Source organism: Sphaerodactylus townsendi, linkage group LG07, assembly GCF_021028975.2.
Source record: "Sphaerodactylus townsendi isolate TG3544 linkage group LG07, MPM_Stown_v2.3, whole genome shotgun sequence".
In the NCBI taxonomy this organism is placed as follows: Eukaryota; Metazoa; Chordata; class Lepidosauria; order Squamata; family Sphaerodactylidae; genus Sphaerodactylus; species Sphaerodactylus townsendi.
Genome location: NC_059431.1, coordinates 31,711,640 through 31,726,499, shown reverse-complemented (window position 1 = coordinate 31,726,499; position 14,860 = coordinate 31,711,640). Strand labels below are relative to the sequence as shown.

General features: G+C 40.0%; 1 protein-coding gene across 1 annotated transcript in view; it reads right to left on the bottom strand.

Moving 5' to 3' along the window:
- The window catches only part of IPO11 (importin 11), a 100,120-nt gene that overhangs the window by 32,604 nt on the left and 52,656 nt on the right, over window positions 1–14,860 (bottom strand). Inside the window, exons 23-25 of the mRNA XM_048503974.1 lie at window positions 10,041–10,120; window positions 8,282–8,362; window positions 1,974–2,069 (exon numbers count right to left, since the gene is read on the bottom strand). Of these exons, the coding sequence (XP_048359931.1) occupies window positions 1,974–2,069; window positions 8,282–8,362; window positions 10,041–10,120 (257 nt within the window). The remainder of the gene's footprint in view (window positions 1–1,973; window positions 2,070–8,281; window positions 8,363–10,040; window positions 10,121–14,860) is intronic.

Here is a 14,860-nt window from a genome sequence, read left to right as displayed (position 1 = left end):
GGAGGGCTTTGAATAGCTATTTCATAAGATTGGCCAGGGGGATGTGCAATGGTATGGTATAGCCCAATCTTGTTAGATCTCAGAAGCTAAGCAGGATCTGTGCTTAGATAGAAGAAAAGTCTTCCATCTAGGGCCGTTTCCGCACTGCCAGCTGAGCGGGGGTGCATTGGCATAGTTTATGCCGATGGACCCCCCAAGACCGTTCGCACAGACAGTCCTGCTGGGTGCGGCGCCAACGGCGCAGCCTTCGCACAGGCTACGCCGTCCCCAAACAGCTCCTTACCTTCTCCTGTCTTCCGGTGCTCTGTGGAGGCCAGGGGACATGCCCCCGATGGCCAGAGCGACGGCTGCAGCGACAGAGGCCAGGAGGCGTGTCCCCTCGCCTCCACAGAGCGCCAAAAGACAGGAGAAGGTAAGGAGCCATTTGGGGTAAATGGCGGCTTCCACCCACTGCCGTTCACATGGCAGCGGGTGGAAGACGCCACTTTCAAAAAACCTAGCTCAGGGAGCGAGGTTCAAAAAAGGGGTCTTCACGCCACTTGGAGTTGGCGAGGCACCAGTTGTGTGAACACCTCCCCAGAGACGGTGTTTTTACCACCTCTGGGGCGTTGTTATCCGCTCGTGTGGAAATGGCTTGGACTCTGCAGAGGAAGACAATGACAAATAGCCTCTGGTTCTGATTTGCCTTGAAAGCCCCTTGGTCAGGGTCACCATATGTTGGCTACGACTTGACATCATTTACATACATAAAATGCTGAGAGTTTTTTAGCAGAAATGTGTCAAAGACGTACACATACATGCATGCATTCACCAGACTGAACCTGCAATCCTTCAACCCCCAGTTCAAAACTGGTAAGAACAACATAGCAACTGCAATAACACAAAGAGAAAAAAGCAACAGAGCAACACAATGGAGAACAAACTATGCCGTTCCTCTTATGTTGTTTACCTCCATCAAGTGTGTCTATAAGCATGGTCAAAGCAAAAATATTAAGTTATGGGGAGCTTCCTTCTGAGAATTGACATCCAGACAAAATTTCTCTCTGTAGGTAAGCAGAAGGCAATTTTCTAACATGCACAAAATTTCTAAGATGTACAAACACAGAGTCATACTGGAAGGACTCCATTCAGTTTATAGCTGAATAAGGATCTTCTTATGCCAAATGCTGCATTAGCAGATGAGAAAAGATTCCCCTACTATTGCCTACAGAATGTGCATGCAGATGCCACCTGTGAATGCAGACACCACCTAGAATGGCTTACAGAGATAGCAGGCTGACAAGAGGGAAGCGAGTAACCGCTTATGCACACACAGGCAGCACCCTTTCTGTGACTCAGATCACTCAGAGGAAAGCTGAAGGGTAGATATGTTTCAGTGATGGCAGGAACCTACCTGCTCTACAAGTAGGCGGAAGCCCCCCCTCCCTCCCCCTCCCCTTCTCTCTCTGTCTCTCAAATACACACACACACACACACACACCAGATCCCCACTTCCTCTTGGGTCCATGAAGACAAGGACAGTGGTAGGATGGTAAAAGATTCGGCCAGGGATAGCAAGGGGAAACAGAAGAATATTCTCACACTCAAAGATCACAGTATCCAACCCTGAATTAACTCTATGCTACTTGTGTTCAGTGTATTGGATACGAAATCTATTGATATCTCAAGTGTCAGGAACATTTCATTGCTGTCCAGAGTAGCACTGCAGCTGAAGTATCAAGTTAGAAACTGACATTTCAAAATTCATTACAGTCAGTCCTAAATTCACTTGGTGAATTGAGTAAAAAAAAAATTGAGTAAAAAAAAGATTTTGGCAAATGATTATATACAACAGAAGAAAAGTGGACGTAAATAATGTTTATCAGAAATATATTTGATGACACCCTATTGTTCTATACTTAAATATTTTTTTAAAAAACAATGTGGATAAAAATATGTAACAAGGGAACATAATAGGATTAAAGAACTCTTACTTCTCCACTTATAATTCCACGAAACACCGATGGCAGAAGAGGCTGAAATAGGTCAGGGCCCAATACTGGATTCACTTTGAGAACATTTTCTACCACCTGAAAATAAGAAGACAGGCTTTATCTGAAAAGTACTTAAGACAATGGCTTTATTTAATGTACCTGTTTTTCTTTAAAAATAGAACTTTTGCTACCATCATTACATATACCCTCGCACATGTTTCCCTGGGACTCTGCTTAGAAAGCTTCATTGTACATTTACATATGCTGTATTGCACTCTATTGTAACTGGCAAAGAAACGAAGACCAGTGGACTTCAGCAGAGGTAATGATTACCAGACCAAAAACACAATTTAACCATCAACCAAATTGGTCTTTATAGTTCCATTAGTCTATACTACTTTAGGAAGGAAAATCAAGCAAGCCTACTGCTTTTTATTCATTTATAAAGACACTTCCACACAAATCTTGCAATATGCATCTAACTAATAGAGAATTTACAGCCCCATCTACAGAGGGGTGAATTCGCTGGTGGACAACAGTGGCGGCCCACTCTTGAAGTGTAATGTGATGCTGAATACTGTGCTAGCGTCCCTGTACCCCTGCCATCAGCACAGCAGGAATGGTCCAGGGTAGAAGCCGAGGCTAGTTGGCTTCCACCTGGCCACTGCCCTCGCTGCGGTGGTGGCCATGGCTTTGGACTTACGCCACTGCAAAGGTGCAAGGGCATTAAGCCCAATAATGGCTTCTGGACAGCAGGGAGGCTTTTTTGCATTTTCAGCCTTCCCAAGCTGCTGGGAAGCCTCCTTGGAGCAGCGTGGCAGGGTGGCTGTGTCATCATAGCCGGGCACCCGGCCTAATGGATGGGACTGTTCGTAATCTACTAGCTTGCATACTTCTCAGTATAAATCTGATTCACGTGACAGATTTCCTTGAAGAAATTATTAGTCTTTTTCCCTACTGTGCTTTATATACAAACTGCATATACCATATATATTCGTGTATAAGTCGACCAGCATATAAGTCGAGGCACCTAATTTTACCACAAAAAACTGGGAAAACTTATTGACTCGCGTATAAGTTGAGGGTGGGAAATGCAGCAGCTACTGGTAAATTTCAAAAATAAAAATAGATACCAATAAAATTACATTAATTGAGGCATCAGTAGGTTAAATGTTTTTGAATATTTATTTCAAAGAAAAACAGTAAACTAGCTCTGTAAATAGAAAAGAGGGTCAACAAAAACAATATGGTCTCAACAACAACTTTAAAAGTACAAAAACCTTAGCTCAATCAGCAACCAAGCTAAAACACAAGAGTTAAAATCCTTCAAAACTGGATTTTTGGTCAGGGGAGGAATGTTTATGTTAGCAGTAACAACATTTCAGAGAATCTTTAGGAGACCCTCCTGATGATACCACCCAGGTTTGGTGAAGTTTGGTTCAGGGGGTCCAAAGACCCTTCGGGGGTTGGGTGGTATATAAATCTGAAAATAAATAAATAAAAAATAGAAAATGCAGCCCCATCTACTATTAGCTCCCATTTGGACCCGCTGAACCAAACTTTACCAAACTTGGGTGGTATCATCAGGAGAGTCTCTTGAAAAATCCCTGAAATTTTGGTGCTGCTAGCCTAAAAACTGTGCCCCCTGGCGGCTGACAAAGTAAAAACCCTAAAAAAATTTTTTTTAAATACACCTGACTCGCGTATAAGTCGAGGGGGGCTTTTTCAGCACAAAAAATGTGCTGAAAAATTCAACTTATATGCGAGTATATACAGTAAACCTAACCGTTCAGGTCTAGAAAAACAGTGCAGCCAAACACCAGTGTGCACACAAAGTCTGATTTTCAGTACTTAGAAATGTGTTTAATTGCAAATTCAGAAGCTATGTGGAGGTATGTGTGCGTGTGATGTTCTTGGGTCGTGATGGTATGGATTGTTTCATACTGATGGTTCAGAGATAGACAGGTTACACTGTACTATGAAGGCGACCACGTGCAAATTGGATTGTGACTTGTAAAATCCTGTCATCACGAATGAGAGAAGGCACTAGATGAAATAATTGAAACCTCTAAAAGAGAATGAATTTCCCTCCGCTCTCAAAGCGGTTGCAATCTACCCCTTACTGAAGAAGTCAAGGATAACGAGGAGGATCTGGTCAATTTCAGACCCATTTCAAAGCTTCTATATTGAGGAAAGGCGATGGGGCACGTAGTAGCTCAGCAACTCCAGGCTTTTATAACTTAAAATCTCTTTTTCCTTGACCCCTTTAAATCTGACTTCAATCTGGGCTATGGGACAGAGACAACCCTAAAAACTCAATTTCTATGGCCTTTTTCGCACGGCCAAAAAAACAGCGCCCTAGGGATGGGAAAAAACACCATTCCTGGGGTGCTGTTTCCACAGCTGGCGCTGCTGCATCTGGAGCAAGTTTTTCCAAAAGCGCCATCTTCCAGCCGGCGCAGTGTGAACTTTTGGCCACTCTGGTGTGAAGAAGACACTTACCTTTGCTTCCTGTGCAGCTCCGGACAGCTGGAAAGACACGCTCACGCTGCCCTCCAACCCCCAGGGTGTCTTCCTCACACCCTGGGTGGCTCCCTGCGGGCAGCGGCAGCATCGGGACTGCCCACATGAGACTGTGCAAATGGTCCCAATGCTCCACCAGCTTAATTTAAGCCGGTGGGAAGCTGCTGCCTCTGGCCCTGCAGAAACGGCCCAAGTCAGGAGATGGAGAGAGGCAATGTCTCTATATTAATGTTATTAGAACAACCTGTTGCTTTCAACATGGTGGATGATATACTATTACACCACATGGAACATTAGGAGGATATCATAGGGCTAGCCTTCCAGTGGTTTTGCTCCTTCCTTTGTAGAAGACTGCAGGAGGTGGTCTTTGGAAACCATTCCTCCTGAGTTCACCAATATCACCATCTGAAGCCCTTCTATGTCTTTCTGCCTCTTTCAAGATTGGTGGCTGGGAACACAGAGCTTCTGAACACCCTCTTCTTGGATGCTCACTGAGCACTAGATCTGTTGTCGTTCTGGCATCAGGTGAAGATTTTTTTAATCCTACTGGACTTTTAACTAAGAATGCTACCTACCCACCTGAGTTACAAATGTTTAAAACAAAAGTTATCAGTTATTAATATTTTCTCCAATTTTGTTCAATATCTATTTGCATTTCCTGAATAAGTCTGTTGCTCGCAATATGCTGATAATACTCAACCCTGCGTTATTTTAACAAAGCAACAAGGAGCTGCTACCTGCAGGGTTGATCAGTTTTTTCACAATTTTAAGACGATGGCAATGGAAAAACAGAAGCTGAATCCAGACAAGTTGGAGGAGATAATGATAGTCAGATGATATCAGAGGACACTAAAATCAATTGTTATGTTATGATATCTACTGACCTAAGGAAGGAAATTTGGGATTTTCCTGTATCAAGACCTAAATTTTGATAAACACTTTGTTATTGTTGCCATCTTGTTCCAAGTGTCTATGTAAAAACAACATATCTTGCCATGCTGATCCATAGATCAGTAACCTCCAAACTTTATTGCATGCCTTTGACTGACTGGGAACCAGGAGTACGCTCAAGCTGTGTAACTGCGATGCAATTTGATAACAGATTCAATTCCAGGTGCTAGTATTAATATTTCATAGTACGAGACCTATATACTTGAAAGGTAAGAGCTTCACATGCCTGCGGAGTCTAACCAAACTTTTTTTTTTAATTTTGTTTTGCTTGAAGCTTTTAGTTTTTGGAATTCATACAGCAGTGAGGAGGACAGCCTCTTCACTGTCTTCAGAGCAGTCTGAAACTTTTCTTTTTACACATGCATAATCTGCAGGGATTATTATTATTATATTTATAAAACAGCCTTCCCCATGTCGGCTCAGAGCACCGAACAACATAAAAACACAATTGGTACGTTAAAATTGTATAAAATTCATGTCAGCAACAGCCTAAAGGGAGGGCTAACAAGACCATATCCACAACTCCATTCATAGTGGCTCGGGAGAAAAAAAAAAGGATAGAAAAGGGAAGAAAATTAAGTAGAAAGGAAATGGGAGGGATTGAGGAGATGTTTTAACAAAGTGTTTTCAATGTGAGCTTTTGAACTGGGCTACATTAGTTTTATAGATTATTTGATATGGTTGTTCAGTGGGTTACAATTATATATGAGAAAGAAATTATTATTTCCTTCCAGTTTTACAGTGAATAACACAAAACCTGAATTCCATAGGGAAAAAAATCTATGAATGTAATGACTGTTGTCACTGCTTTTAGAAAAATTTACTTGCTTGAAGACTTTAACCTGAATAATTATGTTAAATTCCATTTATTATTAATAATGCACATCACAACAAAGACTTAAAAACAATCATGGTAAAAGACCATGGTAAAACTATCAGTTTTGCAAACAATGCTTTCTTTTTTCCAATATCTATATTAATTTGTACATCATCTTCTTCTGGTTTTCCAGAGAACGCATACACTAAAAAGGCTTGCAAATTTAGATCCCCCAGCAACAGAAAGCCTTCAGCAATACCTGTTTTGTCTCAAGCAGGCTGAAGTGGCAACAGTTTCTAGGATACAATCACTACATTTACACATTCTGTGAAAAGAATTCTGTATTTTCAGTTACCATATATACTCGTGTATAAGCCGGGTTTTTCAGCCCTGTTTTAAGGCTGAAAAATGCCCCCTCGGCTTATACACGAGTCACTGCTTACCAGCCGGCTCTTCAGGCCTCTGCCGAGGCTGGGGGCATGGCCGGGGCAACCTCCCTGCGACTGCACAAGCCGCTTGTTGCTGCCCTCCTCGGAGGGTGAAGGGGAATTCTGGCTAGGATTCCTCAAACCCCGGGAGGCAGAGGGAGCTCCTTATTTGGGCAGTGACTCCCCCTGATGTCATTGCCCAAATAAGGAGCTCCCTCCACCACCTGGCTGGGTTTGAGGAAGCCCAGCCTGCCCGGAGGTGGAGGAAGCTCCTTATTTGGGCAGTGACTCCCCCTGATGTCATTGCCCAAATAAGGAGCTCCCTCCACCTCCCGGCTGTCTGGGCTTCCTCAAACCCAGCCAGGAGGTGGAGGGAGCTCCTTATTTGGGCAATGACATCAGGGGAGTCACTGCCCAAATAAGGAGCTCCCTCTGCCTCCCGGCTTCCCACCTTCGGCTTATACATGAGTCAATACGTTTTCCCAGGTTTTGGTAGTAAAATAAGGTGCCTCGGCTTATGCACGAGTCAGCTTATACACGAGTTTATACGATAAATAGCTTCTGTAGAGTCATCTGGACCAAACATTTCTGCTTACTACACATACATGGAATCTGCTTTACTACAAAATTTGGTATCTCATAAACAGAACTCATATCACAATTAATACCCCTCACCCAGCTTATATACCCAACCCTATTCCGTTTCTATCATTTCTCTTTCCTTCTTCCCTTAAACTACCTTCTATCTCTTCTTTGCAAGCAAGTCTTCATTATCAGTTCTTTTCATTTCTACTTTTGTATATGATGCAACATGCCCCCTCCCCCTGCCCCGCCATTCAATTTCATTAAATTCCTTTCTTTCCTCTCTTCCTTAGCACCGGCAGACATCAAGAGTCTGTCTTCCCTTTGCTCTAGTTTTTCAAATTCAAGTGCAGAACTGAGGATTGTCTGTAGCTGTATTATTGAATACTATCTTCTTTAAATGGTCCCTATGTGACATTTTGAAAGATGGAAAGAGAAAGCACACAACTGTATGCTTAATAGAGAACACTCTGACAGATATTCAATAGAGTGCAAGTCTTACCTATTTATATATTTTTTTCAACAAACTCACCCATACGAAACTGCCCTGCAGTAGAGAATTTCCTCCGCACAATTATTTGTCATCTGTTTTTCAGACAAGAGAAGACATTTTTCTCTTTCCAGGCCCCCACTGATGGCTAGCTGCGTAATATTTACCCTGGTTATACACTGTGGCACTGTTTCCTAGTTGGTTTTCATTCTAAAACTGCTTATTGTTTTAGCATTTAGCATATAATACTTTTTATATAACTTATTGATCTTTGTGATAGGGCTTTTAACTTTTAATTTTATTGAAAATTTCTGTCACTGACTTTATTTTGCTAGGTTTTAAAAAAGAAACTCAATTAGGATGGAAATTCCTAAATAAGGAAAGAAAATTTAAAACATCATAAGGACATTGTAACCCACAACAATGAACACCATTAAAATCTAATTCTTACTAACAAAATCAATTTTTTCTGGATGCAAAGTACAAGCAGCATTAACCATATGTAAACGTACAATACCTTTAATACTTGAACTTGACCCTCAGTGGTTATGTCTTTTAAGATCTCGCAAAATGATTTGCAGAGTTCAGTTGCGTTGACCTAACATTAAAAGTAGCCCAGATCAAAACACACAAAATGCATATTTTTGAAACCAGTTCCATTCACACTTTAGTACTTGTTAAACTACAAGTAACTAATAATGGTTTGGGGACAACAAGTCCGACATTTAAATTAATACCGAAAACACAACTCAGTCAACAGAAATGCATACTGTACTGTCCCAATGAGCTGTACATGGTATTTTTCAATTTTAATGAGACATCAAACTTAGTTTTATAAACAATCTCTAAGTTCTTCCGCATAGCAAGCTAGAAATTGGAAGCGACATTTTTGTCATCCTTTCCTGTGCCATTTTCTTCAGTATGCAGCACAAACAGAATTTTACATTTATAGAACTGATGTAAGCAATAAAAGACATTTCACCAGCCACACCATAAAAATATTGATTCTACACTGCTATTTTTCAAGACTGATATGTAGTCTGGAGTCACTGGACGCAAGAGAAAAAATATGAACCCCCTCGAATAAAGGAACATCTATCACTGTAGCTTTTACACTTAACAGGGGCAAATACTGTTTCTAATCTGATTTGTTACTACTTTAAGAAAATGATCTTGTGTGTGTTTTTTTCCTTCTGATATTGGTCAGATATGTCTGGGCCAAAAAAAATCTCTACCAAGAATTAACTATTTCTATGCAACTGGGCTGAAATACTTGGGACACTGTGATAGGATTAATGTCCTTTTCTCTCCCTTTCGTGAGATTTCTTCAAAAGAGAAATGAGACGGTTGGTTTATCTTTCCTCACATTAGGATAAGAATCAATTAAACCACTTGAATGCTATATGAATAATTACTGAGAAAACAGAAGATATGTAAAGTGATTTCCAAGATTGTATTTAAGGAGTATCAATATTGGTATCTTGTACAGTTATGATTTGAAGTAACAGCAACTATTTTCACTATTGTATGTGTAGAGCTTTGCTAAATTTATGCACAATAGAAGGTCTATCAACTTTCCACTATTCTAATATTCAATAAGAAACCACTTTGATGGAATGAACAGTGTTGGGTTTGGGAAGGCTGCCTTTAAAATACAGATTTACTTGCTTTCAATCCCACAGCCTCAGGCACACAATATATTTTAAGTAGTCTAATAAATGCTACCAGCATGTCAGCTAAACCCGCTAAATACATGGCTGGATATAACATGACATAGAGGTAGTTATAGATACACCACCTATATCTTAACCCTGGGATGGGAGAGAAATAAAAATGTTGGGAAAGTGTCTGCAGATAGTCCCCCTGCTGGCAGTTCTAGGCACCGCATGATTTTTTTTTTGTTCCGGGATCAAGAGATGATCAATATCTTATTAAAAAGTAGCATGAAGCAGGACCTGCTGCCTAAGGACCTGCTGCCTTAGAAGTATGATTGGCAATCTCTACCCCATTATTGTTAAAGTGTATATATGTGAATTAAAAGTTATCAGTATGCATACTGGGTTACTATTATCACCCTCAGCCATGCAATCTCACACCATTACCATAATCACATACTCTCAGAATGAAAGAGAGCTCCAAACCACAGTTCATCTCACTTTGAAAATTATCTTAAAAACTAGAACTCTGCTGACCGCCCTGCCTTAATATAGAGTTGGCTGGTGCAAGGAGTGCTTCCCAGATTTCACAGAATGTATCATAACGAACCTAACACATACCTGAAGAAATTCTGAAGGAGATAAGAAGATATAGCCATTGATGATCTTAAAGCAGGTTCTGAGGTTTTCTGAACTTAACTCTACAAAAATAAAAATTAGAAAATGTCAAGGGCTTTGCCACAAGCTAACACACTATTAATAAACATGGTGATGGAAGACATTTTACACACCATTTTTATGTCAAGTTTTGGTCTTACAATTATTCTAGAAACCCTTACTCATGCATGATTTATATTCATACAAAAAATTACAAATCCAGAAGCTTGTACTTGGAACAACTGATTGTTACATTCTAAAATTCATCAAAAATCTCAAAAAGTATGTATATACACACACCTACTCTAGCATTCAGGCTTTGAGGTACCAGGTAAAAGATCATGCAAATACCTCTATCCTTTCACGGTACAAATTGCACTGTAAAAGAAAGGTCATAATGCTACACTTGCAGCTACATTTCAGAAAGCTGAAAAGGAGTCTGTTTCTCGCTCATGCTCTAATTAGCATAGTTCAATAGCCTTATGCTAAAATTATCTTATGTGTTATCAATTATTTTTAGTTCTAATATGCCACCATAGTGCATAAACAGCACCACTGCAAAACTGCTCGTTTCATCAGCCACCACTGGAAAGTAGACATGAGTTGCACTACTGTTTGGGTGGGTGTGCATGTGTTAATCCTAACAAAACAGTCCCATACAGCCAAACCTGGCAGCAGGTGGCTGCTGAGCTCAGCTGTTTCCTGGTGGTTGTAAGCTACTGATTCAAGTGACCCAATTAACAAACTATTCTATGGCAGCCAAGTTCATCCAGGTAGAGTTAATTTGCAAATGTCGTTATAAGCATCTAACTTCAATGTTGGAAAGCAGTGTGCAAGTTGAAATCAGAGTCACAGAACTTTTATAGACAGCTCCTTCAATGAGAGACCAATGACACTAGAAATATTCTTAAAACTATCTTGGCCACCCATCCAAGTAGAGCTTTAAAAGAAATTTCAACAAGGCAGGCATGTTTACTGGATACCATTTGATGTAATTATACATCTAAAAGTCTCATTAATAACCTAAAGAAAGTGGTCAACTGGAACTGACAAGCTAGTACGCACAGCTAGTACAACTTCAAAAGAAAAACTGTGTGCATTTGGCAATTCTATGGAAAGGGAGATTTTGATGCTGGGGCATTTGACATGCTGCGAATCCATGACTGCTATTCTGTTCTGTTTTAGTTTGTGTCTAGCTCTGATCTCAGAAAAGATAGGCTAGGAAGTATGGGACCCCAGAAACTAGCATCAGAGGGAAAGGGCTGTCAATTAGATCACACACAGTCAGAAATATCTGTATCTTTGCTTATATATGCCAAAGAATGCCAAAGAATTCCACTAATCTTAACAGAAAATGTTTTTTAAAGCATAGAATGTGCTCTATTGCAGTATAAAGTATACTACCCTGGAGTACACTGAGTAGACAAAGCTGTAAATCATCCACCTCTACAGCTAATTCACAACTGATTCTGCTCTTCTATTTGCAGCAAAGAATGAAATAATTTCATATCCATATGTTTATTGAGGACTTTGTAAAACTAAGGACCCCTGGGGTTGGCTGTACATTTGAGGACCCCTTCCTTCTCACTGCATCCTATGGTACAAATTTTGTCTATTTGAAAAAAAATATGTTTATGATCTTTCTGAAAACATCTATATTTGACATCAAAGTTTAATACAACAATAAGTTATTGTATGTCAAAAATTGAGAGAACAAACAAACACCCTATTGGATTTACTTGCAAAATATTTAACAAGATCACACTCATTGGTTCAGTGGGTTTTGGATGTCAAGTTCCTTTCAGGAACTTTAACTAAGCCAATAATTAGTCCTTTTTACTACTGGGCAATGGAACTGTTGTTCAACTGCCAACCACACTAGATGCCACGTTACTGATCCGCCCGGGTTTGTGTGAGAGAACAAGAGAACAGTGGAATTAAAGGACTACATTTTGATTAAATGTGCAGAGTCGAACACGACCTGTCCCAGAATAATCTGTGTGGTTAAGGTTTATTAAAAGTACAGAGGAATAAAGATGTACCAAATAAATTATTTGATATAGAATTCATATAGATTTGTACTTTGTTTTTAAATTGATTTGATGTTGCATGGAGATTAGGATACTTTTAGTCAGTTAAAAACAAACTAACAGCTAAGACATCATCTTCATCTCAACACTGCCTGCATCTGACAGGTAAGGAAATCAGGAATGATGCTGTCACTGCCATGTGCTTCCCCACTTGGCAAGAAACACTGTGAAAGCTCTGGACTGTCAGTTATAAAATCAGCACTGGCCATCACTTGGAACTTTGAAGGAAGTGATCTAAAAAGAGAACAGGTCTGCTTTTGTCATGAAAGAGGGTTGTTTATTTTTTTACATCAACACAAATACTTCAAGCATTCATGAAATGGGAAAAGTATGTCACAGCAATCTGTTTTCTGTCACATCCCTTCCCCTCCTCACATCAGACATCTTGTGAGGTAGGTGGGGCTGATGAGAGAGAACTATGAGTAGCCCAAGGTCACCCAGCAAGCTTCATGCGTAGGAGTGGAAAAACAAATCCAGCTCACCAGATAAGAGTCTGCCACTCTTAACCACTGCACCACACCAGCTCTCTACAGATACTCTGCTGTGGAGAACTGAGGAACAATAAATGCCTTTACTGAACTAACTGCTCTTAGTACCCCCCTACCTTCCAAAAAACACCTTGATCCTCAAGAATGCTATTAAGAAGTCTTTGCCAAACATTTCAGTATATTTAACACATTCACACAATGGTTTGCACCTCTCTGGCAATATGTCACTCCTTTAATTAAGGAACTGTCATCTTATTCAAACCAGACAGCTAGGAATGAAATGTTATGAATTTTTAACTTGTATATGATCTAGCTAAAATCAGAAGTAATACTGACATAAATTGTATGTCTCAGATATTCATAAGAAAGTCAGCTTGTTGATGATCAAACACATTGTTCTTGTGCACTTCACTACAGGTATAACAATGTCTACAGTACTGAGAGTTTAAATAACAGCACAGAAACAACAGAATGAGACGATGCAGTGACAGCATGCAACTAATTTAAACGAAGATCTTGCCAGCTAAAACAAATGTAACTATTGAGTACAGCAAGTATACTCCAAACCAACTAAATACAAACTGGCCAAATAACTTAGAAACAATGGTGATAGTATTACTACCCTCTCTCAGTTGGGTCATCTCTGCAAGCAACTCTCTTCCCAATGGTGTTGCTTTGGCCAGGTGGATCCCAGGCTTACTCCTCTCATGGCCTCTTTGACTCTTGGAAGGGTACTCCATTCATTTGCATCTAGACAAGTTGAGTCCTGACCAGGCCAGGTACAGGTGCTGGGTCTGGACACAATTAATTTTCTACATATTCCCAACAACTGTAAGTTATTCCATATAAAACCATCTTTACTGTCAAGCCTAGACTCTTGTCATATTTCTGAGGATGCCAAAGTTTCTCAAAGTATCTGCCTGCGTGCCCTCCCCTGGTTATATGGACAGCCTTACCAAAAAAGCCACCAGTTACATCTGCAGAAATAGAGATGGGACAAAGCAGATGAGGAAGGTTTACAGTGTCATAGTTGAAAAGAAGATGCTCTGTATTTTCAGAGAGCGGCTGCGGCTCAATGGCAGAACACATACTTTGCATGCAGAAAACTCCAGTTTCAATCCATGGTATCTTTAGTTAAAAGGTTCTTAGGTGGCTAGTGCTGAGAAAGGCCTTTCCTTGAAGACATGAAGCTTGCTTTACAGCAAATCAGACAGGCAGTCCATCAAAGTCAGTACTGTTTGATCAAACTGGCTCTCCAGGGTCTCAGGCAGAAGTCTTTCATACCATCTGCAACCCAATCCTTTTAACTGAGATGCCAGGAGTTGGAACTTGGACCTTCTGAATGCCAATCAGATGCTCTGCCACTGAGTCACAGTCCCTCCCCTCACCTGGCAGCAATTGCCATTTACAGTGAACAATACCAAGTTAATGAAACAATAGTCAGCATAATGCAAATTCATGTGCTCAAATAATATAGCAACCTTGTTGAAGCTAAGCAAATAGGGAACTGGACTGCAGCTACTATAATGGCAGGATATAGATACCAGTAAAAGACATAAGTACTTTGCAACATTTTCAAGAAAATTATTTGTGGTCAATAAAAAAAATAAATATGTGGCAATTTTTATCTTTGAACTGAAAAATAAAAATCCTGAAGTGCATTGATTTGTCTCCTTTTTTAAAATACAAAATAGTCTGTAATCCAAACATTAATCTGTAATCCAAACATTATTGTTATAGCATCTACAACTAAGCACCTTACATTTAAACTACTTCAAATGAAATTTAAGCTCTTCTAACTTTTCTCTGGATTGAAGCTCCTTTTTTTAGATCACTAGGATGAATACTCAACATACATGTGGAAGACAAACACAAGTTATTTAAGTTACTGAAAACACACCAGCTTTTTCCAGTACTGACAGATTTTATCACAATGTTTTTCCTGAGTTACACAGATGAACAAGGTAAGGATCAGCAGACCACTTCTCTGTATATACTCATGTATGAGTCGAGTTTTTCAGCACATTTTTTGTGCTGAAAAGGTCCCCCTTGACTTATACACAAGTCAGCTGTATTTTAATAAATATTTCAGGGTTTTTACTTTGTCGGCCGCCAGGGGGTGCAGTTTTTAGGCTAATGGCACCAAAATTTCAGGATATCATCAGGTGACACTCCTAATGATACCAGCCAGGTTTGGTAAAGTTTG